Source organism: Vombatus ursinus, unplaced genomic scaffold (genome assembly GCF_900497805.2).
Source record: "Vombatus ursinus unplaced genomic scaffold, bare-nosed wombat genome assembly UNPS02014773.1, whole genome shotgun sequence".
NCBI classification, from domain to species: Eukaryota; Metazoa; Chordata; class Mammalia; order Diprotodontia; family Vombatidae; genus Vombatus; species Vombatus ursinus.
Genome location: NW_020954551.1, coordinates 3,290,547 through 3,317,872, shown reverse-complemented (window position 1 = coordinate 3,317,872; position 27,326 = coordinate 3,290,547). Strand labels below are relative to the sequence as shown.

Genomic DNA, 27,326 nt, shown 5'->3' with positions numbered 1-27,326 from the left:
ATACAAGAATGACAACGGCGTAAATGGAAAGAACAAGGACACATCAAGAAATCAAAAGGGAACATAACAAAATTGTAAAGATCGGTCAGAATTTGAATGAAGAGTTATGAGGAGACTCGCCTAACCTGTGCCGTCGCGGAGGAAGGAGGTCCGCAAGTATAACAGACCACACGTGTTTTGGGACTTTTTCAATGTACTGGTCAGTGGTGCTGACTTTTTTTTCTCTCTAAAAAATACTATGTCAAGGGCAGCTAAGTCGTGCAATGAATAGAGCTCTGGCTTTGGAGTCAGGAGGATCTGAGTTCAAATCTGGCCTCAGATACTTGATACTTACTAGCTGTGTGACCCTGGGCAAGTCACTTAACCCTGATTGCCTCATCGAAAAGCAAAAAAAAAACCCAAAAACCATATACATATCTATATCTATATCTATATCTATCTATCTATATATATATATATAATATACTATGTCATATGGGATGGCTCACTGGGAGGGGGAGGGATATTTGGGATAACTGATGATGATATTAAAAAACAGAAAATGTCAATAAAAACTTATTTTTAAAAATTTTTTAAAAGACACCTGCCCTTCTTGCTACCACTCAAGCATATTATCCTAGGGTAAGGCCCAGCTTTGGATGGCTTGGTTTTGGACAGGTGTACTCCACCTCGCCCTGCCCCTCGAACCCGCCTGGCTTCACTTACCCGCTTTGCTGCAGTCCACCAGGAAGGTGCTCTTCTGGCCCACGAAAGCCTTCACGAGCCCTGCTCCCTTGGAGGTCACCTTGCTGGCATCTGAAGAAGCTTTGGGGACAGCACTGTAGCAGGTTTCTGTGGAGGATCTGGTCACTGATTCAACCAGGATAGAAGATGTCTCATTGGCAGAGCCCAGGCTGATGAGGCGTTGGCCTAGAGAAAACAGACACCCCAAACTGTTACTGTCTAAAACTCACTGGGGTGGAGCTTTGCAGATCTTCAGGCCCCCTTGTCCAGAACTCAGACTCCTGGGTCCCGCGATCATTTTTGGTTTTTTTTTCATCAAAAGCCAAGACCTAGGTCACATCTGGAAAACAGATTTCCTACGCCCACGACGACTGGGCTCGGTTCCACCCCAGGCCTGGTTTTCAGCCGCTCAGACCTTGGTGGCTCACCAGTGTTAGCTCTCTCTAGGTCTGGCCCCTCTCCACTGGGGAATCCCCTCTTTACCTGTCACTTTGGCTTTGAAAGGACTGCCTACAATGTGGTTGGGTCCGCCATATTTCAGGCCAATCAGATAATTCCCTGGAGCCATCGGTGTATACATGACTTTGTAACCTTCTGGAGTCTCCTGGCAGTCCATTTTGACCTTGGATGGCCCTTCAATTGTAACAGACAGTGTTCCCGGGCCCGCTCTGGTGGTATTGATGAAAAACTCTGATTGGACACCTGAAAGAAAGGTTTTCCGTTAGCCTTTGCTCAAGCAAATAGGTGTAATAATATTATGGCATACGCATTATAATAATATAACGGTGTAATAGTAATATCATTGGCAGACATTTATCACGGGCAGGAGGATGCTATAGTAGAGAACGCATTGGACTTTGCAACGGGGAGATCTGAGTTCAAATCTGGTCTTAGACACTTACTAGCTGTGTGACCCTGGGCAAGGCACTTCACCTGTGTTTGCCTTAGTTTCCTCATCTGTAAATGGGGATAATAACAGCGCCTGCCTCCTAGGGTAGTTGTGAGCATCAAACGAAATAACCTACGTGGAGTGCTCGTAAACTGGCCTGTGCCAAGGCAGCGACATGCAAATACCATGCTGTCCAGCACTTGTTTGTGGCCCACTCGCCTTCTGAACACGCTCTTCTGTGCTGTGGTTAGGAGCCTGAGATTGCCTGGGGTCCTTCCTCGGTGATGCTTCATCCACTTCTCTCCCTTCCTGAGGCTAACCCCTTCATTCTACAGATGAAGAGGCTAAGGCCCAGGGAGGTAACATGTGAGTGGCCCACGGACCCACAGGCAGAAAACAAAAGAACCAGAATTTGCAAGTTGCTCTGAGACAGAATCCACGCTCAAACCAAAGGGGTTCAGCACAGGGACAGACTTCACCTTCAAAGCTCAGCCCTCGGGCTTTTTGGCCAAGGGCTTCCCGTCATTTCCCAATTCTGCCTGATTAACGATCGGGGCGCTCCTTAATCACGTCCCCAGCAAAGCAAACAAGCTTTCTGAAGACTAAGAGAGAAATCTGCCCAACACATTTTCCTGCGTTTAATCAAGTTGGCTCCTATGGCCCAGACCAACACCCAGCCGCCATCTCTATAGGAGGACTTGTAGGAGTGTAGCTTCAGAGCTGGGATGGATGTCAGAGGCCGTGTGTCTAACCCCTCTCTTTTTCACAAATGAGGAAACTGAGGTAAACTGAGTTGCCCAAGGTCAAGCTGATAGCAAGTTGCAGGAAAGGATCAGAATGTAGGTTCTCTGGGTGATGAAAGGGGTGTGTTTCTGAATAGCACCTGTGCCTCGGTTGTGATGCTGACCCCAAATGAGGACTGTGCCTCCAAGGAGAAGTTACTCTAACCCAGGAGGAGATAAGTAAGCCAAGGATTCCCACTCACAACCTGCTTCTGTCGGTGGAATCTGGGGCCTTTCTGGGGGAAAAAAAAAATGGACCCAGCTGCTGAAAATAGTGTTTTTGGTTTAATTACAGCCGTGACTCCAGGGAATGAATTACTTTTGGCTGTCACTAAAACAAAGGAGCTGCAATCAGCAACATCCAAAGACATAATCCAGATGTTCCCAAAAGCCTTCAACAGCTCCACCGGCATCTGGGGTCCCAGCTCCATGCCCCATCAAGCTCGAGCTGGTCTCGTCACAGTTACTCATCGGTGTGGCTGGTATAGTGGACACAGCTGCCGGGGCAAATGGTCACTGGGTGAGTGAAGGGGGAGGTCCCAAGGTGCGGGTGGGTAAGGGGGGAGGGGCGTGTTTCCAAGAAAAGTCCACAGCAGAAGCGGGAGGTTAGAACAGATGTTTTCAAACAAGGCTGCAGAGAATTAACAAGAGGAGAGGAAGAAGGTGCCAAAGTTATTTTGTTCTTTGGATACAATCATTCCATTCCAGCATGTTTGAAGTGGAGGGTGGGGGGCTCAAGAAGGAAGGAAGGGCAGCGCCCCACACCCCCCAAGAAAAACACAAGACTCAGGAGCTGCAGAGATTAGACCCACTGCCTTTCAGTATAAATGGTTACACAAGATCAATGCCAACAGATGTCCCCACCTCCCCCCATCCCAACCCAAATGGATCCTCTGTTCTACCCATTCAAAATCTTGCCTGAATTCAAATCTGGGAAGCCACGGTGCACGATGTGAAAGTTTCTTCTCTATTAACACAGTTCTAAGGAGAGACCCTAGGGATCAGACAGCCAGGTTCATCTTTGGTGGGGGGGGAGGCTAGGCAGGTTCACCGAAAAACGATATAGGGGTGGTTTGAGGGAACTGTAGGCCCATTGAGGCACTGGAGCAAAGTCAGCCAAGAAAGTTAAGCTAAGGTGACCTTGGGCCACATGGCGAGAGGCCCAGTGTGCAGGAGGAAGCGATCGGCCCCACTGTCCTCAGTCCTGGTCAGCCCGCCTCGGAAGGATTGGGTTCAGCTTTGGGCGCCACGCTTTAGGAAGGGCAAGGATAAGCTGGAGCGTGTCCAGGGGAGGTGCAGGGCTTCAAGTCCAGGCCACAGGACGTGGTGGAGCCACTGGGAACATTCAGCTTGGACAAGACTTTGGGGGGAAACAGGAGAACGTGAGCAAGTATTTGATGGGCTATCCATCCCAGGTAAGAAGGGCCCCCAAGGGCAGACTAGAAGTGCAATGAGTGGGCATTACAAAGAAAGCAATTTAGGCAGAATGGGATGCCTCAGGAGCCCAAGCAATTCTGAAGGTCCACCTGTCAGAGAGGTCGCACAGGGGATTCCCAGTCAGATTCAAGCTGGATTTGATGGTGGTCCCTTCAGCTCTGAGACTTGTCATTGACTGGGTGCATCATGCTGGGCTCTGAACCTCAGAGGGTAGCTGGGGCCAAGCGAGCCCCAATGCCCAGCGAGAAGAACCCAGGACCCGGGAGTCCTCGGAGCTGCAGGACAGAGACCTTTCTCATTCTGTGCACAGCCCAGCTGAGCCATGTCAGAACCGACATCTGGAAAAGGCCTGCTGGATAAATAAGGCATGAGCCCCTTGAGGGGGGGGATATTTATCCAAGGTCTCACACAAGCTCGCTGTGGGCTTCCTCCCCAACACCCCCCCAGACTAGGCTCCTTCCTTCTCTGCATCCCTCATAGATCGGTCTGAAACCTGAGCCCCAGGCGAGACCACGTGAGACCCCAACAGGAAGCAGGAGAAAGATGAATGCACAGGGTGGGGTAACAGTGGGCGAGGCACGGCGGGCACAGCACGGCTTGGCTTGGGCTGGATCTCTGGGCACAGAGCCATTGCTGCTGTCCCAGGCTGAGGCCCAAGGAGCAAGGCAGTAGCCTTCCGTCCATGGAGACCCCGTCTGGGTTATTCTGGGACCAGGCCCAAGCCCCGCAGTGTGCTCAGAGAGAAGGGAGGCAGAAAGAGGGGAGCAGAGGGCAGAAACAAGCGTGCCCGGGGCCCGGCTCTCTACTGGCCATCTCTCTTTGTCCCAGCAGGAAGCCCTCCAAGCTGGTCAGGGCTAAAGGTGGGAGTCAGGGTGGGCTGCCTAGTCTGGCTCTAACTAGGTCTGCTCACAGTTCTCTGGACAGACACGGCATCCTTTCTCTTCTGTTGCTGAGAGGGCCTGGTAGCTGGCAGAATGATCCCAGAGAGAAGGCGCGGCCAAATTCTCCACATTTGGCCAGACCTCCTGGGGTCAGCCTGCTGGTCAGGTAGCACTCCTTGGTCACTTAGCATCTGAAATCCCAACATGACACGCAGCCCACCTGTTGTCTGCAAAGGTAGGAGACTATTTCCCTTTTCAAGAAGTTGGGAGAAACACGCAGATGAGCTGTCCAGGAGAGGCCCTGGGCTACCCTGTGGATAGTCGCACCTGGGACTGAATCACCTTCCACACGAGGCTTCACAGGCGTGGCCTCTGGGGTCTCAAGCCTTCTCCCTCCTCTAGAGCATAAGCCTCGAAGGGCAGATGAACACAGACTCCCAAGGAGCTGCAGAAACAGCAGGGTATCACTGATACCCAGGGCTCACATTCACAGAGCCGCTCTAAGTTGGCAAAGCTCATTCTTCCCACCTGCCTGAGGTAGACGGTACAAGCAGTATTCTCATGTCACACCCGAGGGAACCGAGGCTGAGAGACGTGACCCACGGCCCAGGCTGACACAGCCAGACATCCAACGGCCTCTTTTCTGCTTCACTGCCCTGTGACCCTGGGCAAGTCATTTCACATCTGTTTGCTTCTGTTTCTTCATCTATAAAATGAGGGGTTGGATTCAATGGCCTCTAAGTTCCATTCAGGCACCAAATCTGTGACTCTCTTCTCTTTAAGGTCAAAGGACCAAAAGCCAGAAGTAAGGGACAAGATAAGCTTCTCAGGAAATCCACTAAACCCAGAAATTCATCATAGAACAATGGTTCTCCAACGCTGTGGTCTTTACACTCTTCTTACGAAGACCCCTTCTCCAGGGAGCTTTTATTTATGTGAGGTTTAGCTACTGATATTTAAATATCAATATTATATATCAAAGAAATAATGATACTACACGTTACAATGCTTAGCCACGCTGTCAGGGAGCTTGGAAAGATTAGCCTGAGACATACCAGTATGTATTACAGGTACAAGAAGAAGATTATTATCATATAGGATAGCAATATACATATTACATTAATAATAGTTGATAATATAATATGTAACAATGGATATACAATATATTGGTATATAATTGATATGTAATATGTTGATAAATATTTTATATACGTAAACAACTAGGTAGCACAGTGACTCTGCCTAGATCAACATCCATATCTATATATCACAGCACAGTGGTACGAAGCCATGAATGCAGGTGTGAAGCCTGTAAGTAGGAGCTTAACAGAATCAATCAATCATCACACGCGATCTCAATGCTGACTGACTCACTGAGTTCAAACCAACCTTGTGAGGGAGGCAGTGTCAGGTGCTCAAAGACAGAGAACCTGAGGTCTAACAGGGCAAGGTACAGATCAGTGCCACGTCCTGAAACCAGGCTCATAAAGAAGTAGGAGGAGTGGCTGAACTAGGCTGAACTAGGGCCCTGAAGCTTTATGAGCTCCAATTCATTTCATTGTAAATCATCACTAAACGAGTTTAGTTGTTCATAAAGAGGTTCAAAGTTCGGTGTAATAAAACCTTAAAAAAAAAAAAAAAAAAGGCATCTCCACAGCCCTTTAAGTCCCAAAGTTTCTTCTGTTTCTAGGCAGAGCAACCAAGAATGATCTGGAAAGCAGGTCAGTGTTAAAAGAAAGTACCCATTGCAGCCACACCCGTCCCCCATCAGCACTCCCGGTATCTCAGTCAGTTACCTGTGGCGCCCCCTTCCAGGCCAGCTCCATACGCAGAGACAAGAGCTGGGTTTCCAGCTTGTCCTGGATCCCCAACACGAACTTTAAAAGGGCTTCCGACAACATGGCTGCCATTGAACTTGACATCGATCGTGTGAATGCCATTCTCATGGGGAATGAAACGAACCGCATACTTGTCTGTAAATGAAGGAGAAGAAGGGTTAGGAGAGTAAGTCTTTCACTGGCACTGACAGCTTCCTCAAGGCCAAAGGAAAGACGATTTTGGTTCAGCTTTTCAGTATACTCATGCCATGGTGGTAAGCTTCAGAATCAGAACACTTATCCGATTCTAGTCTTTTGGGGAGAGCTTTGCACCAAGGGCTGGGACACAAAGACAAAAAATATAAAGCAATCCCGGTCAGACTGCAGGTGCTTTCCGTGGACTGGAGGGGTCTTGAAAGGGGCGGAGGCATCATAAACTGGGGAGTTAGGGGCAGGATTGAAAGAAAAAGAAAATTCTTGGCAGCTTTCTTCTGGCTATTAAGAATGTAGCTTCCCATAGTGTGGGGTCATCAGAGGGCCAGGCTCTCTTTGGATCCCAGCTCTACCACTTGCTAACTGGGAGACTGGACAACTCACTTAACTTCTCTGGGCTCTGGTTTTGTGGTCTATGAAATGAGGATCAGGAGGGTGTAGCCTAGTGGACAGAGAGCTGGTGCTGGAGTCAGGAAGACCTGGATTCGAGTCTTGCCTCTGACACACACTGGCTACATGGTCCTGGCCAAATCACTTAATATGTTGGTGCGCTAGGCATTCTGCAGAACAAGTGCCAAGCTGCATTAGTAGAGGGAATTTCCTCTTCTGGGAGTTCCCTAAACCGATAAAACCACAGGTCTCATCTCTATCCCTGTTCCTGAAATGAGGGACATAAGGGTCATCCCAGATTAGGAATTGGAAGGGACCTTAGAAATTATCTAGGCTGACCCCTTCATTTTATAAAACTGGACACCAAGAACCAAAGCGGGTCTTGACCAAGGTCACTCAGTTAGCACCATCTGAACTCAGGTCCTCTAACTCCAAACAGGAGAGGCTGTCTCATGAGCACCCCTCTCAGGGCTTGTCAACTTGGACACTTGACCGAAGGGAGCCTTCTGAAGCTGGATTCAAAATATCACTTTGAAAAGTCTACGATTCCATCAGCTTCTTCCCATTTATATGCAGACTACAGACCCTCTATAAGTGGACATTTTCAAGAACTGTAGGGGCTAAAAAAATAAAAACCGCCGACGGGACAGGCTTTTAGCAGGTAGCGATGTGGTCCACGCTTCACTCCGCTGGTCCTCAGACCAGCCGTCCCACCTCGTGCCAAGCTGGCATCTCTCCAGTTCAGGAGAACCAGCCAGATCTTGTGCCTCGACCCTGGCACAGCCTCTGGGAGGCCCTCTCGAGGCTTGGGAGATGTGTTCAGTGCGACACAGCCAATAGAGAGTCTGTGGGAGCAAGGAGCCGTTGTGGGGAGAGGGCAGAGGGATGGGCCTGCTCAATTTCTGGGCATCAGCTAACAATTCCAATTGTCGGGGGCAGAAGGAAAGGAGCCGCACACTCGGAGAACTCTTTACCCGAAGAGACCTCCAGTTCAACACTACCCCAGACAGTTCTCCCAGGAGAATGGGCCAAATCGGCCACACACCAGCTTGCTGTGAGGGCTGTTCCAGGGCTCTACAATGTTGAGTAAAATTCCCATCTATTCAGCGTCACAGACAAAGCACAGGTGCAGGGGCTGGACTTGGGATTTGGGGGTTAAAAGTAACTCCAGGAGGAGGTGAATCCCCCAACCAATGGAGGGAAGCATCTCTGAGCAACTTGTAGTCTTCAGAGAGCTGCCGAGGGCACTGAGGTCAACTGACTCTCCGTGGGTAATTCAGCCCAGAGACGTCGGAGGCAGGAGGTGGCCCTCATTCTTCCCGGCTTTGACACACACTGACCATTAGCCCATTCAGATAAAACAAAACCAAAACTGCCCTGTAAGTGGGTGAACCTGTTTACCCTCCCCCCACGAGTCCAGGAAAGTTTTCAAATATCTTCACAGGGCCAACAACGAAAGCTATCTGCAAGGCTATGTTAAATGGAGACGGGGCAGGATGAGCGATGGTGAAATGGGTCTGGCCGCCGCCCTCCCACCTGGAGGACAAACGGATCTTTGTGGAGCTGTCTTCCACCTGTAGATGTGCCTCCTCCCTTTCGGCTGTCGGCAGTGAGAACCTGCCCTTCCTTCCCCCACCCCGCCCCCCATCCATGGAGCCGATGTGACATTGTGCTCTCGTGGGAGGGGTGCAGTTCTCAGAAGCACTTTTCTTACCTGGCTCCAGTTCAGAAACGTGGCATTCTTCAACTGCACCAGAGGGGCTGTGGACTTTTGCATCAATCTTGCCTTTGGCCCCATTCAACCTTATAGCGAAGGACGCTGGTTGGTTAACTTTTAATCCAGATTCCTGAGTATTTAAGACATCAGATGAATTATTACTTTCTGGAATTTTTCTCTAAATCATTTGGAGCACTCCGAATGGAAGTCGAGGACAGCCAGTTCACACACAGATAGGCTGTGACACTGCTGATGGGAGATCACTCAGACAAGGCTCAAAGTCGAAGCATGGCGACTTTGGAAGTGACCACTAACGTGGTCCTACAGCCTTTTACCCACCCCTTGGAGACGGTTCCTTAACTAATCTCCCTACTTCAGAGACTCAAGTCCCCAGTCAACGAGGCACACTGTCCAGAGCCCTGAATACGCTGTGGGGGAGGGGAACAGACCCCAACACTGTTTGGGCACATTCCCCAAGAGGGTAAGAAACGCTCACAGGAAAGGCTCAACAGCCCATGAAGGGCCACCCTAGGGATCTGACCAAATCTCCCTTGTAAGTCTGTTTCAGGACTAAAGAAGCCTTTCAGGAGAGTGTCAAGTGTGGCCCTCAGTGACAGGTGACCTCGAGTGAAGCAACACACCGATCCTCCTCTGATCTGGGCAGTCGCTCATTCTCTGCCTTAGTTTTGGGGACATTTTCATTATCTGGAGGTGAAGACGTCTCAGAGGCCAGAGAGTCGAGCCCCATCATTTTATACTTAGAGGAAGTGAGGCCCAAGCGGGTTAAATGACTTCCCCAAGGAAAAAGAGGCAGAATCTGAACCCAGAACCTTTGACTCTAGGGCCAAGTTCTTTCTCTCGTCCATTGGCGCCTCCCTTGAAAACACCTGATTTTTCTTTTTACGTTTGCTCGAGAACTGCATAAGAACAAAGAATTATGCAGAAGCAAGTTGCTGCTGGTGTGAGGCCACAACACACAAAGCATATATCTTGGGCCCACTGACCAGAGAGTCAGAATGCAGTTCTAACCTGAGGGCAGCCCCTCTCTTCATTCCCAAAACCACAACTGGAGTTTGAAGTAAATCTCTGGTTATCAAGGCCCTTTTCCTTCCTAGACACTGGTTCTAGTCTGTAAATGGTTGGGTGCTTTAGTGGCCATCCTGTGGGGTTAGCAGTATCCCCTGGACATGTCCTAGGCTGGTCCTCTGTGGGCAGGCTCAGTCTCATGCCAGGATCATACGTGAAGCTTCTCCAGATCTGGAGAACATGCTACGGCTTGTGGTCTATTGGGACTCAGGGTTATCTAAATGCCACGATAGATAACAAATCCCAAGTAGGTTTTTTCTAGGGACACAGAGGAAGGTTTCTAGTGTACTGGTTAGATCCCATAGGGAGGACATGAACAGAATTCATGAAGGATAAGAAGGTGGGTGGGCTGTGCTGTGTCTTGGTGGATACCAATAAGCTCAAGGGGCCATCCAAGAATCTGAGATTATTACTAGAAAAATCTAACATTTGGGGGGAAAAAAAGTCTAACTCACACCAGACGTTGCCACACATATTTGCCATAAAAAATGCATGCCCCATTCAGTAGATGGCCTCAGGAGAGCGTGGGTCAGTATTGAAACACTCCTCCATCTTCCATCATCCCTTTTCACAGCAGTACAATAGGCCAATTGACTTAGGAGCATTTCATATTGATGGCCAACTCATTATGAGAAGCTGTCCCCAAATATATACATACTTCTAGCCAAGGGTGTCCAGGAGGGGCATGCCCCGTATGTTCCACGAACCTGTCTGTTGGCCCCTAAAACCTGAAGAGGGAGATAAACAGCCCAGAAGGCTTGAGACATGCTGGGGACCATCTCCTGTGCCCTCAGCAGATTAGTGCATTATCTCCCTCTGTAGGCTTTGTTTGGCTGGCAAAGACAGAAATTCCTGTCAAGCAGTCTTTAAATGAAACACAAGAAAAACATCAAAACCACGACAACTAATCAGAAACCTTGTTCTTCTTCCGGGGGACTGGAAGGGGAGGTAGGGGGGTGGGAGGGGGACTCTTCCTGACCGGGGGCAGGGCGGAGAACTGGTCTCTGTTCTCACTGTGAAGCAGACGGATCTCAGGAAATTACAATTTCATCAACCAGGCAGGCACTATTGCATCTCATTATTGGTTAGTGATTAAATTCAAACTTGGGATCAAAGCCAAGGATGACACAAGTCTTCACAAGAAGGACTTACAAGGGCAGAAAAAACAATTTCACTTTTCACGAGATCTTAACCAAGGGACCATGACTTGTGGCTGACAAGAGGCTTGGAAGGTTCAGAAATGAAGCTATTAGAATGGCCTCATTAACCAGAGGGGCTCTTCCATGGGCTCAGGTTCTGCATTCCTTCTTCTGTGGTCCACACTGACCCAAGGAGTTTCCTGAGATAAACACAATGCCTGTCAACTGAGAGCCTTTGGTGACTGGCTTTTGGTTCAATGTCCTGGGGATAGGTGATACCTGGATTTTCTTTCCCCTTAGCATAGGGAACAAGGATTAATTTCCAAGAAGAAGCTCTAGGGCCAGTTAGAGCCAGCTGTCCAAATATCAGCCAGACACCTCAGGAAATGGCTTGTCTAACAAGCAAGCATGATGTTTCTCACTCTCTCCTGGTGAGTAAGTTGGATCCCAGGCAGCCCAGCACAACTCTACCTGGTTCCTGAATGCCTTTCCTACAGCTGGATCATGGACCAGTCTACATTCCCAGCACCCAAGATATCAGAGTTAGGTTTGGTCATGTAGAGAGAACTTGCTCCAGCCTAGAAAATCCAATTAGACCAAGAATGGCCCAGTAGAAGGAGCCCTTGTAGTTAGAGGCCAAAAGCGAAAAATTCAGCTATAAGCGCCATCTTGTTTCCCTGCATTTGTAACCCCAGAGCTCAGCCCAGGGCCTGGCTCATAGCAAGAACTCAACAAATGTTTTCTTTAGCTGACTCCCTAAAAGATCTGAGTTCAAGTTTGAACTTAAATCCATGTGGCCATGGGCAAGCCACAAACTCTCTGGACCTCAGTTTCTTGATGAATATAATTTGGATAAACAAAACTTCTACCCCCACCTTTCACGCAGGGCTACTGTGAGGTGAGTTCTTTGAAAACCACAGAAGCCTTAGAGGGAACAAGAGGACATGGAGACAGATTCAAGTGCGGCCTCTGGGACAGACTAGCTGTGTGGCCATAGGAAATTCACTTAAGCTCTCTGGGCCTCAGGCTCTTCAACCGTAAAATCAGGGGATTGGAGTAAATCGCTTCTGAGACTGTCCAGCTTGAAAGCAATGATGCTATGCCCCTAGACAGAAATAACTTATTACAGCCTTGATTTTCCCAGCCTCGGTCCTGAAGGCCAAAGGAGTTTTAGGGAACATACCCATTGCTAGGCCTATTCTATGGTTGGGGAAAAAAAAATCGGGGAAGGGGGGTAGCCTCTGATCACTGGAAACTCTTGACTCAATGGACAGGTCCCTTTGTCTGGGAAAGACATATGGGAGAGGATCTGAAGAACAAGGTCCCGATTAGCCAGTCTGTGGTCAAGCAGCCAGATGTTTCCTTATGTCTCACCTGAAGGCTCATAACAGTGAGTCTGCGGGCGTCGTCAGAAGGGGCGATGACGGGAACCAAGTAGGGGCTTTCTGGAATGTGCTCATCGTTGAACTTGATGGACACCTCGTAGTTACCTACGAGACAGGAAGGCTGGGTTAGATCAGGGAGCCCAGAGGAGCATCTTTTCCCAATGCAGCTCACGCCCCCCACTTGCGCTGAGGACGTACCAGGCTCTTGAGCAATGTAAGACACACCACACGACCCATTTTTATGGTCGTCAAAGGTGATTTCGGCTTTACTTGGTCCTTCCACAGCAATCGAGAGGCCCCCGGCCCCTGCTTCTCGGGTCCAAATGCTAAATTCAGCTGGAAACAGCAGGCATACACACGGTTAAGGCTCAAAGGAAGCCCAAGTGTTCTTTTTCCAGGTATCACCTCCCCACCCCAGCCTCCTGCTTTTTGCCCTGCACATATGATCCCAGGGACACCTGGAATGGAAATGTCCTCCACTAATGTAGACGGGAAGCTATCTGTTATTGACAGTCTTATAGACGTGCCTGGAAAATGCAGAGCTCAAGTGACTTGCCCAGAGTTACACAGGTGTGCCCTGAATCCAGACATTCCATACTCCACCAGTGACCAGTTCAACTGAATAAACATTTAGTAAGCACCTACTACGTGCCAGGCAGTGTGCTAAGGGATAGGCATACAAAAAGAGGCCAAAGACAGTCCATGCCTCAAGGAGCCCACACTACAGTGAGGGAAATGGTATGCAAACAAATATACAAAGCAAGCTACATATAGAATAAATTGGAAATAATTAACAGACAGAAAGTGCTAGAATTGAGAGGGGCTGGGGAAAGCCTCCCATAGAGGGTAGGATTTTAGTTGGGACTTAAAGGAAGCCAGAGAGGTCAATAGTCTGAGTCAAGGGGCAGGAGCCTCCCAGGCATGGGGGACATCTAGAGAAAACTTTCAGAGCCAAGAGATGGAATATCTTGTTTGTGGAACAGACAGGAGGCCAGGGTTACTGGACTGAAGAGAATAATGTTGGAGAATAAGGTGTAAGAAGACTGGAAAGGACAGCTAGATGGTGCAATGGATAGAGCATCAGCCCTGAAGTCAGGAGGACCTGAGTTCAAATCCGGCCCTGACACTTACTAGCTGTGTGTCTGTAACACAATCACGTAACTCAAACTGCCTCCAAAAAAAAAAAATCAATTTATTTATTTTTATTCTGTTTCTTCTTTTACAACATGACTAATGTGGAAATACGTTTTACACGATTGCACAGATATAACCTATGTCAGATTGCTTGCCATCTTGGGGAGTGAGGAGAGGGAGGGAGAAAAATTTGGAACTCAAAATCTTTCAAGAAATGAATGTTTCATTTAAAAAATGAAATCTTTTAAAAAATTGTCTTTTCATGTAATTGGAAAAAATAAAATACTAATAAATAAAGTTTTAAGCCCACGACCTCTGACCCTTGTTATCAGGTCATGATAAACCTGCGATTCAGGGTTGATTTCCTTATAGTCTCATGGATCCCCTTCCATTCTAACCCCTTCCCCACCACCAGGGGAAGAGATGGGAACAAGAACATTTGTTCTAATTACACGTTTGGCAATATACGATTTTTTCCAGTTTCTAAAAACAATTGACCAGCTGCAGATTTAGAAGTGGAAGGGACCCAAGTGTCTCCCCAGGCTCTGTGCCAGCCCCTCTTCTCTTTTGCCATTATGTTTTTTGACTCTGGGATTTCATCAACTCCCATGGTTTTCACTGGTCATCTCCACACTGCTGATTCTCAGAACGACTTCTCCATCTCACCTTCAGGCTCTCTCCTGGCCTTCACACTCACATTACAGCTGCCTTTCAAACATCTCCAACTGGATGTCCCATAGACATCTTAAACTCAACATGCCCCAAACTGAATTTACTACGTTTCCCCCTAAAATCTCCCTGCTTCCAAGTTTCTCTGTTACTGCCGAGGGCACCACCATCATCACTACCAGTCACCCAGGCAGACAACAGAGGTGTCATCCCCTGTATCCAAAATGGTGCCAAGTTTTGTAGATTTTACCTTCATCACATCCCTTGCATGTATCTATGCCCCCTTCTCTCCCCTGACACTGCCACCATCCATCCATGTGTAGGCAGGCCCTCATCACTCCACACCTGGACTCTTTTTCAACAGCATTCTGGTTGGTCTCTCTCCCTCACCAGTCCATAATCTGATTCAGCCGTCATAATCAGGTAGAGACCTGATAATGTCTCTCTCAATCCCCACCCCGATAAATAAAGCACAGTTGCTCTCTGTCACCTCAAGGATCGAATATAAAACCTTCTGTTGGCATTCAAAGTCTTTTATAACTTATCCTGCCCCTTCTCCCAGTCTTCTTACACCTTTCACCACCATCACCCCCACCATGCACTCTTTAATCCCGTGACACAGACTCGCCTCCTGGCCCTTCCGTCTTCTCACTCTATGCATTTCCACTGGTTGTTCCCCATGCCTGGAAGGCTCGCCTTCCTCATCTTTCCCTCATGGATCCCTTCCCATTCCAGCTAAAATCCCACCTTCTACAACAAGACTTTTCCGATTCTCCCTTAATGCCTTCCGTCTGCTGATTATCTCCAAAACCGTCTATGTCTTTTTTGCACATGGTTGTTTGCATGATGTCTCCCCCGTTGGACTGGGAGCTCCTTGGGGGCAGGGACTGTCTTTGGGCTTTCCGTGCGTCCCCAGGGCTTAGCACAGTACCTGGTACATAGGCCCTTAGTAAATGCTCATTGACTAACAAACCAAATCAGAATCACACTCGTGTGTGCACATTTTCTCTTTGCTTTTCTCCCAAAAGAGCCATTTGAGAGTCTTGAAGGGACTTTTACCATTGTGTTCATGAATCCTCCCCTCTGGTTCCCCATTATGAGACCAAAATGACCAAAAGTGGTTTCTTTAGCAGATGTTTCCACTTTTAGAAGACTTTAATGCTATTTGCTTATTATGTGTAACCCTGGTTAAGTCACTGGACCTCATAGGGCCTCAGTCTTCTGGTTGCTTGGTCATAGAAGGATGGCATGGTCCCTGAGAAGGTCCTCCATATGACTCAGGCCATGGTGGCCCTCTATTTTTTGTTCTTGGGAGAGCAAATTCACCGACGCTTCTCACCTGGTACTCCTGCTTCTCCTCTCTCGAGGCCTGGGCCTCCAGCTCGGACTTTCTGGGCACCCCCTTCGCCCAGAGGCCCAACTGTAAACTGGAACGGGCTTCCAGTCACGTGCTGCCCTCGGTATTTGACGCTCACCGTGTGTACCCCCATCTCTTGGGGTACAAATCGGACACAGTGGGAGCTCTTCCCCATGGGTACAATCTCCGCCTCGGTCATGCGTCCAGAGGGGCTGGTGACGTGGGCCGACATGTCTGCACTGTCTATTTCTTTGGGGAAAGTTAAAAAAAAAAAAGAGTGTATGTAATAAATGACATTCGAGTGGGGGAGGGGAACAGGGCACATTCCACCCAGTGGAACATGCAGTACAAGGCATGATGGGCCAGTGGCACACAGTCCTGAGAACGGAAGCTCCTTGTGGGCAGGGACTATGCCACTTCTGCCTCTGTATTCTCAACTACTAGCACAGGGCCTGGCACACAGTAGTTGATTAATAAATGCTTGCTGAGGCATTGATGAGGCTGTCCTGATGAGGTTTGCCCACACACCTTGCTTCCATCTTGGAAACAGGACTGATCAGCCTTATTGTCTCTAAGAGGTCTTTAGCGGCGGAGCAGGGAGCCTTCAGGGGCATCCCAGGCCCGGCAGGGGTATTATTTTTACCGCCCTCCTGGACCCAGCTCTGTCTGGCAGAGCCAAGCAAGAGCCCAAGCTGTTACAATGTAGCGAGTCATCAAGCAGCACTAATTTGGACACAAATGCCTGGGCTGAGTGAGGGAGACAACAGGGGAGGGGGTCCAATCGCGCTGCCTCGGGACTGGGGGTGGGGTCTTCACACATGGGTAGAACTAGCACACCCGCAAGTCTCTAGATTCCTCCCATCAAGGAACTATGTCATTCCCCTCATGCAACAAGACAATGATATTTGAAGAGAAAGGTGCAGCTTAGGAAATGCTTTTTCATTTTTCATCTACCTCAGTCTTCAACGATAAAGTGAAACCTAAGCATAATCAAAACACCTCAGCTCCCCAGGAGCTCAAAGGTCCCACCTAAATGAAAACCCGGCTTCAAACCACCTGCCCTAGGCAAGGAGAGCATTTGCTCATTTCCATTCCCCAAATAAAGGGTTTGCTCCGTGTGAACCCCACTGGTTGTGACATAGACGAGGCGGTCATCGTCCACTGCATGACGGACACTCTGAAGGCGTCCATTTCCCTACGACACCTTCCCCTCAGCATCACTGGTGCCCAGAATTTCAATTGTTGGGAGTCCCAAAGACAAAGGAGGAAAACCTGGCTGATACTAGCAGACCACCATGCACCGCTGGGGTCCAGTGAGGCTCCTTCCACTTGGGAGACAGGGAAGGGTAAGTAAGGCAAAGAAGGGAGAGAGATTCTCCCAAGAGTCATTTGGTACTAAGCAACTAGGAAAAACACGACCAAAAAAAAAGAAAAAATAGGAAGAAAGAGAGAGGAAGGGAAGGGAAGGAGGAAGGAAGGAAGAAAGAAATGATACCCCAAGAGAGATGTGTTCTAAGATGTATTCTAAGGGCCTAGTATGCTCCAGGCTTTGCACATGCAAATAACACGCTAAGGATGGAGTGATATGACACCACAGTTCAGATCAGGGCTTCTTAACCTTTTCGGTGTCCTGTACTCCATGGGCAGTCTAGTGACGCCTGTGGACCCCTTCTCAGAATGATGTTTTTAAATGCATAAATGAAATCCACAGCAAGAAAACCAATTATTCTGAAATACTTATCCACATCAAAAACAAAAAACAAAAAAAGCCAAGTTTCCAAGGACCCCAGGTTAAAAGCCCTTGGTGTGGTCCAGTCTTCTTTACTGGGGGGGAAAGCACTTCCCGATGGGAGGAGTCAGGAGATTTCATTTTTCAGCAGAGGGGGCTCTGCCTGCCCGTGGGAAGCCCTGTGCAACTCCACAGTGAGGCATCTTGGGAGACAAAAGGAGCCTTTATCCAACCTTATTTTCCACTGAGTGACTAGTATTTGAGGCCCGTTGGCACATGCGGTCATCCCTCTCTCAAAGGCCCAGGGCCACCTTTCTCAGCCAGTCCCTGGGTGCCGTGGGACCCGGAGACGTTTCTCGGCCAGCTTGGCAGGGAAGAGACTTAGTCAACGAACTGCCATCGGGCCTGCACTCCTCCTTCCTCCCCTCGGGGGACCCCGTCCTTCTCCCAAGGCCGCTGCTGATCCTTCACAGCGTCCAGGGCTCTGGAAGACCCCGACACACGCTGTCCTTGTTTACCTGGGATTTTCAGGTGGAGATCACAGATGCTCCCAACAGTCGCCACCGACGGTGCCCGGCTTGCGCGGGTGATACTTTCCTTGACCCTGCCTTCTCCGCTGATTTTCACAGTGAAGGGACTCCCTGCAAGGAAGGTCTTCGTGAAGTTGTGTGTGGGAGGGGGCACATCCCAAGGGCTTACCATGTAAGCTGGGGGACCCCCCCGGCCCCCACCGCCAAAGCCGGCTCGTATACCTGGGACGTGTTCATCTGCAAACTTGGTGGACACAATGTAAACCCCTGGTACCGTAGGGAAGTAGGAGACCTTGCAGGTTCCATCTTCAAGGTCTTCTGTCTGGATGTCAACCTTGCTTGGCCCCTCCACTGCCAAGGAGATGCCGCCATAACCTGAAGGACACACATTCTCGTTTTTCTAACTAGATACGGGGGGCTCTTAGGTCCCAAATAGCCAGATCAGAGAAAACAGAGGCTCCACCTGCAGACGTCGACACGCACGCCCATCCCAGAGCCAAATTTCTTAATGCAGAGCAGGCCTCTATGGCTGAGGCTTCTCATTTGCTGCCAGAACCCAAAGCCCCTCCCACCCCCCCTGGATTCAGAAAACCCCAGACACGGGGGCGCTGCTGGCCTTGGGTCCGACCCTAAGTCAAGGAGACAGGGGAAGGGCACAGAGAAGATTCTGCACCAGACTGCTGAGAACACTTCAGCATGTTTCCGGCAAGTGAACTCAGCATGGGCTTAGGGGATCATGGGACCATGGAGGCCACCAAGCCCAACCCTTTCTTTTTACCAATGAAAAACGGAGAAAGAGAGATGTTACGAGACTTGTCCAGGGTCACACAGCTAGCAAGTATCTAATAAAGGACTTGAACCCGGATCTCCTTGACCCAACACCCTATCCACTGTGCCACACCGTCTCTCAATGAGAGTAAGCCAGCAGCTTAGATGCCCAAACTACTGACCTTTTAGAGGACAAGGGGATTTTGGGGACAGAAGATGCTGCTTAGCCAGAGAGGGAACCAGACTGGGCTGAAGCCTCTGGGCTTTTCCCTAGTGGTACCGAAGCAGGCAGACTGACCTGCATCCCTTGTGTCGACGATGAAGTCTGACATTTCAAAAGTGCGTCCTTCGGTCAAGCCCCGGCCTGAGACTTTAGCCCTCCGGGCATCTCCAATCTCGGACTGCACCACCATGATGGATACAGGGCTGTTGGCCACATGGCTACCGTTTTTCTTAATGCTAACCAGGTGTTCCCCGACTTCCCGCGGGATGAAAGAAATGCCTGAAAGAAACGGAAACAACGGAGTTTCAGGGGAAGAAAGGGAACCGTGAACCCCAAGGCCATGAGTCCCACCCCTGGTTTCACGAATAGGGATCGTGCCCATTGGGCAGCCTGCTGAAGCCTGTGCTTCTCAGAATCATGTTTTTAAATAATTGAGGGAAATACTAGATTTCAGTTAGGAGTCAGTGAAAATTAAAATGTCATTTCTTTTTCCCATCCAAGCCATGGACTCCTGAAATCATACTCCCCAGGTTAAAAGTCCCTGTCCTAAAGCACTATCCATTTCAAGGGATGCTATTAACATTGAGGATAGAAAAATACAAATAAAAATACTTCAGCTCATATTGGTTTGTTGGGTTTTTTTTCCCAAATGTGCCAAATAGCAGTTTTAGGATAAGAAGAATCATGAGAAACACAATGACAGGGCATCATCCCAGTCGGAGGCCATCTTTGTCCGTAAAAAAGGAAATCCTGCCCCCTTCCCTCCAACACTGTAAGTGCCAGGTGGACATCTAGGCTTTATTTGGAGACCTCCAAGGAAGGGACTCTTTCTAGGGGTAGCCCAGGGCACTTGCTTCATTTCTCCCCCCAACCCCAAGAAAAACAAAGCCACAGCCGGGAGACTGGCGCTGGCCGCTGACTCACCAATGTGGTTGTTTGGGAGCCGCTTCAGGAGGCAGGGCTCATCGCGGCCCGACGGGGCTTTGATGCTGGCGGTCAGTGTGCTCAGGTCAGTTTCACTGATGTCCAGCAGGAAGTCAGCAGCTGAGCCCAGCTTCACTTGGGAACATCTCCTGTTGTTGTCTGGGACGTGTCCGAGGGCACACGCACGCGCGTGCACACACACACACACACACACACACACACACACACACACACACCCCACAGCTCAGATTAATTACTCTGCACTTTATGCTACATACAACACACTTTAAGACCTACTGTGTGATCAAGCATCAGCTCTAAGTAAACTTCACAGGGCCCCATCGATGTAGGAAGGAAATGTATGACTTCAACACGTCCTCCCCCCAGATCTCTATTTTATGTGAGCAGTTCTACAAGTTGTAGAGAATGCCTGGAGGGTCAGCGACGGACTCTGGGCAATGCTTGGACAAAACGTCCTCTGAGGTCCTTCTACCTCAACATCTAACTCAGAACTGTAGAGATCCCAAGCGCACCCCCAGGGACGGGCACCAGAGAAGCGGCAGAGACCTTGCCCTGGGCTTCCGTGGCCAGCCGGCGCTCCCCTACCTGTGATCTTGGCTGTGAAGGGGCTGCCAGGAATGTGCTTGTTGTTGTATTTCACGAGGATGCTGTAGTTGCCAGGGAGCGTGGGCAGGTAGGTCACGGTGCAGGTGCCGTCCTTGTTGTCAATGCAGCTGATCTCGGCCTTGGAAGGCCCCTCGATGGCCAAGTCCAGCCCACCTGTCAGACAGAAGAGGCTCCCTGTTTTTAGCGGGGACAGTCATCGGGACAGGGGCAGCCAGAACATATCGCTTCTGGTGGGGGGGGGGGGGGAACACTGATCGACCATGTGAACCAATGAGATGCTGGCTGCCATTTTGAGCAACAGAGGCAACTCTGCCCTAAGGATGGCCCCGTGGGAGCTGGAAAACCACACGGCCCACTGGCTTCCAGCGTGGAAGACAGGAAAAATCAACACACACTCTACCAGGCACCATCTCTCAGCATTGCACAAGGTCACTGCCGTATGAGATTTAGGGAGAGTATTCCCTTCATCAGCACACACGGCAACCCTTCCATGCCTCCGTAGACAGTCTAATGAGAAAGGTGCTGAGGCCAATGCCACAGTCCTTGAAAATTCAGGGCCACGTTGATGGCAGGGGGTACCAGGAAGGATTTTATTGGATGCACACAGTTTTTACACACACTTTTTGAGAGGAATTAATTCTATAAATGTATATGTATATATACATGAATGTAATATATAGTATATATACACCAGGAAGGACTTCACTGGAGTTCTTAATTTATATGGGTGTATATTATATGCACAAATGTATTGTATACATACATCTAAATACGAAGTAATATGTCATATCATATTATATTTGCCAGGAAGGACTTTACTGGAAGTATTGTGTGTGTGTGCGTGTGAGAAAGGACTTTATTAGAGGTATTAATTTTATATATACATATATATGCTTTATTGGAAGTATTAACTATCTTTTTACATATGTATTAGGAGGAAGTACTTTATTGCCAGTATTAATGTTACATATCTATCTCTATCTCTGTGAGTTTATAGAGCGGGAGAGGAGGGGGAGGGAAGAAGGATCAGAATTTCAGGCTGTTTGGACTCAAAATCCGTTTCATGGCATTCTGTTCTGTAAACAGACTTGAACAGATGCAGGGAAGACAAAAACCAGAGGGAAGGACAGAGCGGGACAGGAAGATTCCTGCTAGCTCCTGCCAGCCCCAGGCACTCACCCTCTCCGGCGTCCTCGGTGACGATGGTGAAGGTGGCGGTCTTGTTGGCGACTCCGTACACCAGGCCCGGCCCGTACGCTGACACGCTGCCGCTATTTGGGTAGTTCACGTAGAACTGCAAGGGGCTCTCTTTAGGTTCACAAAATGAAGAAGAAGGGAAGGCCGATAAGCACACCTCTAACACGCACGAGCTGGCGACTTACCAGCTTTCAGTCTCTGCTTTTGCTGGTTTGTTTTAGTTCACTCTGGGTCTGGCGCCCACAGAGTAAGCTCCTTGGGGGCAGGGAGCCTCATACAGCAGGCACTTAATTAATGCTCACTAATCAATAGGAAAGCCTCCCCAGGCATACAAACTGGTGACTTATCTACCTCTGGCTTCTGCTCTTAGAGCTGCCCGGGGGCACTGGGAGGTGACTTTCCCAAGGTCACCGTCAGCATGCGTCAGAGGCAGGGCTTGAACCCAGGTCTTCCTAAATCCAAGCAGGCCCATGGCTCAAGGTTTTCTTCTCTCCCTAGACTTAGACTACATACTGTTGAGCCTTATTCCCCAAAGCATAAAGAAAGAAGACGAAGTTATGACTAAACTTGAGGCTCTCTGTGAAGAAAACCCAAAGGAGTGGGCCTTTTGCACAACTTTAGAAAACCAAGAGAAAACGATAAGGTTGGGGAGAGTAGCCAGCAGGTGGGAAGCCGGCACCATGGAGGCCTGGATATGCTCTCATGACAACATACACTTTGGCAGGAACCTCTAGAGGAAGTCCTTCCCCAGCGTCTCCCTCCTCTGAGGCCCCTTCACATTTCTCTGGGCCATCCTGGGATGTCCCGTGCTCTTCACACTTCCCTTTGATTCGCTCTTTTCATTTTGGTCACCATGTTGGGGTAGCCAATGAATCCAGTTTCATACACTCTCTACCAGAACCCAGGAGCGAGGGCTAACGAGGTCAAAGTCACTGCTTGGTTTTATAAGGATATTGGCTCTATTTGTAAAAATCTATGCTATTTCCACTCCCCCGGGCGCCTTAAGAGGTAGCGATTATTAGCACCCGCGGCGTTCCAAGCCCGAGCTGCCACAGAGCAGTTCGGACGATAAAGCCAAAGCCAACTCACCAGGGATGTGGTTCCCCATGTACTTAATGTGCATCTCATGCAGGCCAACCTCAGTGGGCGCGTAGCGAACAGTGACGGTGCCATCTTTGTTGTCGACAACCTCAGGGGTGGCCATCTTTCCAGAGGGCATGTGAACTTCTCCTGTAGAACACAGCAAAGACACCAGACAAGTGAGGCCCGTAAGTGGATGACCTTCAGCTGTCTTCCTGGAAAAGGCGGATGCTTTGGCTTGAGAAGCCTTTAAAAAGAGCATTTTGGGGCGTCCCGAGCCGAGCACTCATCACTTAAACACACAGCCTAACAGGTTGCCAGGTCCCATATCACAGGAAGATGGCGGCCAAATTCCCCTCTTTGGCTCTCACAGAGAACAGCAAGTGTCTAGTGTAAGATTTATTCTAGAAGACTGCGTTACATCAGGGAGCTTATGTAAGAACTGACCTGAAGGGAGCCGGGGTGCAAGCATGGCTTAACAGAAACATCCATTTTAAAAATAATAACCATAATGATAGTAATAATAACTAGCATTTATATAAACTTACAATGTGTAAAGTGCTCTTTACAAGGGTAATTTCATTTTATCCTCCCAATAACCCTGGGAGGTGGGGGCTATTCTGATCCCCATTTTACAGCTAAGGAAACTTGGTCAGACAGACATTAAGTGACTTGCCCAGTCACCCAGCTAGAAAATGCCTCAGGCTTAGGATTTGAACTCAGGTCTTCCTGATAGTAGGCCCAATGCGTCGCCAAACTGTCACTGGCCTTTTAAAAGAGAAAGCCATCCCTGCAGCCGAGCTCAGGCCTGTAGAATAAAATCAATCCTAGAGGGGTTGTGATTGAATGCAACAAGACCACAGAAGAAAGAAGGGCTCCTGGGACATCCCAAGCTACAGCTCTCAAAGCTGCCAAGGGGAAGTGTGAAGGTGTGGGCTGGGAGCCCGGCCCATCAAGTGTATAGGAGTCAGCACAGCCTGGAGGGGAGGAGAGGTCGCCCCACCCAGAGCCAAGATACAGTCTAACAACCCAGGAGTAGACCCAGCCCGGCCATGCAACATGCATGATAAGAGACAGACCTGTTTGTGCTGCTTACCAGTTACTTCTCCTTTCCTCACAGCAAAGGGAATGACCAGGTCAAAGGGTTTAAATCCCAGACCATTCATATCACTGACAGGGACATAGGCTTCTTCTGTCACCTAGAAACAGGATGAGAGAAGAGCTCAGGCAAGGAGCAAGCGGAAGGGACCGGGAGGAAAGCAGGATAGAACAGCTGGTAATTTTGCAAACCAATGAAATTGGGGCTGCGCTCTCTAGAGCAGAATGCCGCCCAACTGAGGAACACACAACACAGAGGGGCCGAGCTTCAAGAATATGGGGGCTCATGCGGGCCCAATGCTAGGGCTACACACTTCCATTTTGTTTGTAAAATTCACAGCAGTCTTCAAGGGCAACAGAAAAGAGAGAGAGAGAAAGAGAAAAAGAAATTGTGTGCGTGCTGTGTCACGTGTGTAAGTAAAGGCCCAAAGGCTTCGAGGCTGGTGGCCTAGAGAAAGTGCATCTGATACTGGTACAAGGCCCCGGGAGAGAAGCATCGAAGATCTTAATCCCAAAGGGCAGTTTTAGACCCAGCAGGACAGCGGAAGGAAGCCCTTGGCTCCCCATCCCCCTTTCTTCAGCGTGGACACAGACTTTTGATTAATACAATTAGACGTGACCAACGGTAATTCATGGGGCGCGTGTTATGACATTTAGGCATCATTAGAAAGCAACAAGAACAGATCCCAGGATGATTTGAACCCTTCTAAAAAGCTACCAATCAACTGGAGAGATACATGGCTGAACAGAGACACCAGAGAGCTCAAGCAATCCCAAGAAGCAGGCTGGAGGCGCTCTGAAATGAAGGGCTACGTGAAAGGGAGAAATGTGACAAAGGGGGGAAATGGTGTACCCAAGAGCTGTAGCCAGGGGGACATGCATTTACCAGTGCCTCCTTCATTACAGCAACGTCATCATCTGTAGCCTGGTTAGTGGCAAATGGAGATTAGTCGGGTATTACAATACAGGGTACTCCCCCTACTCAACAGAAAAAAATCTAAGCCCCTTCTTGGTGGAGAAGAGTGAACCTCATCCTTTGGGGTGGGACTAGAAATAGTCCCTGAGACTTGCCCAACCCCTTTCTTATTTGCCTCTACCTAAGGGACCCCTCCCCCCAACCCACATCTCATGGAGGTCATGCCTGGATCACTGGTTGCTACTGTCAGTTTTTAATTGGACATGTAGATAGACTTAAGAAACCTGTAGTCCAATATATTCCTTTAATGAATTATATGTGTGTGTGCGTGCGTGCGCAAGCGCACGTATATATAGTTCTAGGGTTTTCTTGGCAAAGATACTGGAGTGGTTGGCCATTTCCTTTTCCAGCTCATTTTATAGGAGGGAAACTGAGGCAAACAGGGTGAAGTGACTTGCCCAGGGTCACATAGCCAGTAAGTGTCTGAGGCCAGATTTGAACTCAGATTTTCCTGGCTCCAGGCCCAGCGTTCTATCCACTGCACCACTGAGCTGTCCTGGGTTCCAATTCTAGCTTTGACACTTCCTACACCAGGCATCAGTTTCCCCATCTATAAACTGTGGAAGCCAGACCAGAGGATGGCTCCTTCGGTCCCTGCCCAAGTTCACATGGTGGCAGGACTCCAACCCAGATCCTCCGATGTCACGTCCGTCCCCTTTCCCCTGCACTGTCCTGGAAGGCTCAGTAAGTATCTGAGCTGTAAGCAGCCCTCTCACAGCTAGTGAGCTGTGATCTGGGTGGTCCCAAGCTTGTGTCAGGTTTGAATGAGCTGTGATCGTGATCAAGGGAGAATTTTCCTACAGATACGAGAACTTCTCATCTATGGGTTCCTGGAGACAGAACCTTAGTTGTGGATGGGAGGCGTGTTCAACTCTCTTATTTTACAGATGGAGAAACTGAGGCACGGAGAGTTGGGACGCCTTGCCCAAGGCCACCACTAGCAACCAGCAGAGCCAGGGTTCAAGCAGACTCCTAGGCCCCTGGCCTTTCATCACATCACACTTGAGAAGTCAGGAAAGGTGGCACCTTTCACTAGTGCGCTGTTAATATTTGGTGATCCAGGATGGAAGCATAGAAAAATCTCAGTACCACACCTGCCTTGGGAAGTGGGACTTGACATGACCCGAGCACATTAACACATGTAAATCTGGCGATGTGCAGAGACATTGTGCTGTTCCCTTTTTAAGTATGCGAGGGACTTTATGGTGACAATTGTGGCTCATCCGGTTTTCAAGGTTCTCCTAATTTTATTTGTTAATAATCACCACCCAAGCAAATGAGAGAATTCAATCCACTCTTGGGTTCAAATCTCGCCTCTTCTGCTTACTAACTCTGGGCCTCAGTTTCCTCATCTGTAAAATGGTTTGACCAGATGGGCTCCGGGGTCCCTAGCCAGCTCGAGGTCCAAGACCCTATAATCCTTTAGCTTCAAACGTTCTTTTGGGCAGAAGGAGGCAGGGGAGGCTCCCACACGCTGGCTCAGGTCGATCTGCCAGTCAGAGCACCAGCCCCCAGAATCACCGCCTTCTCTTCTCGAGCGTCTGAGCCACTCACACAGTCATCTCTGGTCATCACTGGCAAGAAAACTGTCCACGGGCTCTTACGCAGGCTGCTAGCCCTCACCCAGCTCTACTTGGCCGTACCAAATTCAGCCTCTCCAGGTAAAGTCATCTGAGAAACCAGCTGTTTGAGGCAAGATTTTTGAAACTCTCCCTTTCAATAAGCTAATCTGTCAAATCTCTTCTCTGCTGCAGAAGGAAAACCCGTAAAAATGCAACGATCTCAAGAAAGGACAAGAGTTCATGTGCCTTAGACCTAAGGGACCACCTCAGCCCACCAATGACGACACCACAAAACCTCTAGCAAAACTGCCCAGTGCCCATACAGCCAACTGGACTCCACTTCTGGGCACCAGCGCAGCACAGACAGAGGCTCAATGGGGACATTAACACCACCCTACATCTGGCTCCTGCCTTCAGAACCCAGTGGCAGGTCGGGGACACCCTCCACATTCCAGGTGAGGTCAGTTCTAAGGTCAGTCTTACCATGACGGTAAAGGGGCTGTTGGGAATATCCACTCCTCCAAAGCGCACGTAGATGACGTAAGTGCCAGGCTTTGCCGCTGTGTAGAAGATGTCATAGGTGCCATCCTCATTCTCGATGACCTCTGCTTCTACTTCAGTGCCATCGGGGGTCAGGACAGTACAGGTCACCTTCCCTTTCCCTGCAGTCTTGGCATCAACCACAAAGCCAACTTCCTCCCCAGTTTTGACAGTGGGTGCAATCCCAGGGCCTAGAAAACAGTCGACACAGAAGTTTGCAGAAAAGTTCAACCATATCATGGGCACGGCAGGTGAGAGCACTCGACCTGGAATCAGGAAGAATTGGTTTCAAATTTTAACTCCCATGCTTCGTAGCTGTACATCCCTGGGCAAACCCCTTGACCTCTCTGGGCTTTAGAAGCCTCAGTTCTACAATGGGAATACTAACTGCACCAACTTCTCAAGGTGGTTGTGAAGATCAAACGGATCATGCATGAAAAACCTCTGCTAGAC

General features: G+C 49.2%; 1 protein-coding gene across 4 annotated transcripts in view; it reads right to left on the bottom strand.

Annotated features, from left to right (window-relative positions):
• Positions 1-27,326, bottom strand: part of FLNB (filamin B) — a 155,292-nt gene that overhangs the window by 5,712 nt on the left and 122,254 nt on the right. For 2 of the 4 annotated variants that reach the window (XM_027863927.1, XM_027863929.1), the window contains 17 exons: positions 26,817-27,064; positions 24,682-24,720; positions 23,794-23,896; positions 22,707-22,847; positions 21,600-21,728; positions 20,400-20,573; positions 19,794-19,952; positions 18,945-19,148; positions 18,101-18,253; positions 17,867-17,989; positions 15,602-15,868; positions 12,658-12,795; positions 12,449-12,564; positions 8,847-8,979; positions 6,509-6,685; positions 1,207-1,425; positions 706-909 (listed from right to left, as the gene is read on the bottom strand). In XM_027863927.1, coding sequence (XP_027719728.1) covers positions 706-909; positions 1,207-1,425; positions 6,509-6,685; positions 8,847-8,979; positions 12,449-12,564; positions 12,658-12,795; positions 15,602-15,868; positions 17,867-17,989; positions 18,101-18,253; positions 18,945-19,148; positions 19,794-19,952; positions 20,400-20,573; positions 21,600-21,728; positions 22,707-22,847; positions 23,794-23,896; positions 24,682-24,720; positions 26,817-27,064 — 2,727 coding nt within the window. The remainder of the gene's footprint in view (positions 1-705; positions 910-1,206; positions 1,426-6,508; positions 6,686-8,846; positions 8,980-12,448; positions 12,565-12,657; positions 12,796-15,601; positions 15,869-17,866; positions 17,990-18,100; positions 18,254-18,944; positions 19,149-19,793; positions 19,953-20,399; positions 20,574-21,599; positions 21,729-22,706; positions 22,848-23,793; positions 23,897-24,681; positions 24,721-26,816; positions 27,065-27,326) is intronic. The other 2 variants (XM_027863928.1, XM_027863930.1) reach the window with 1 other exon arrangement.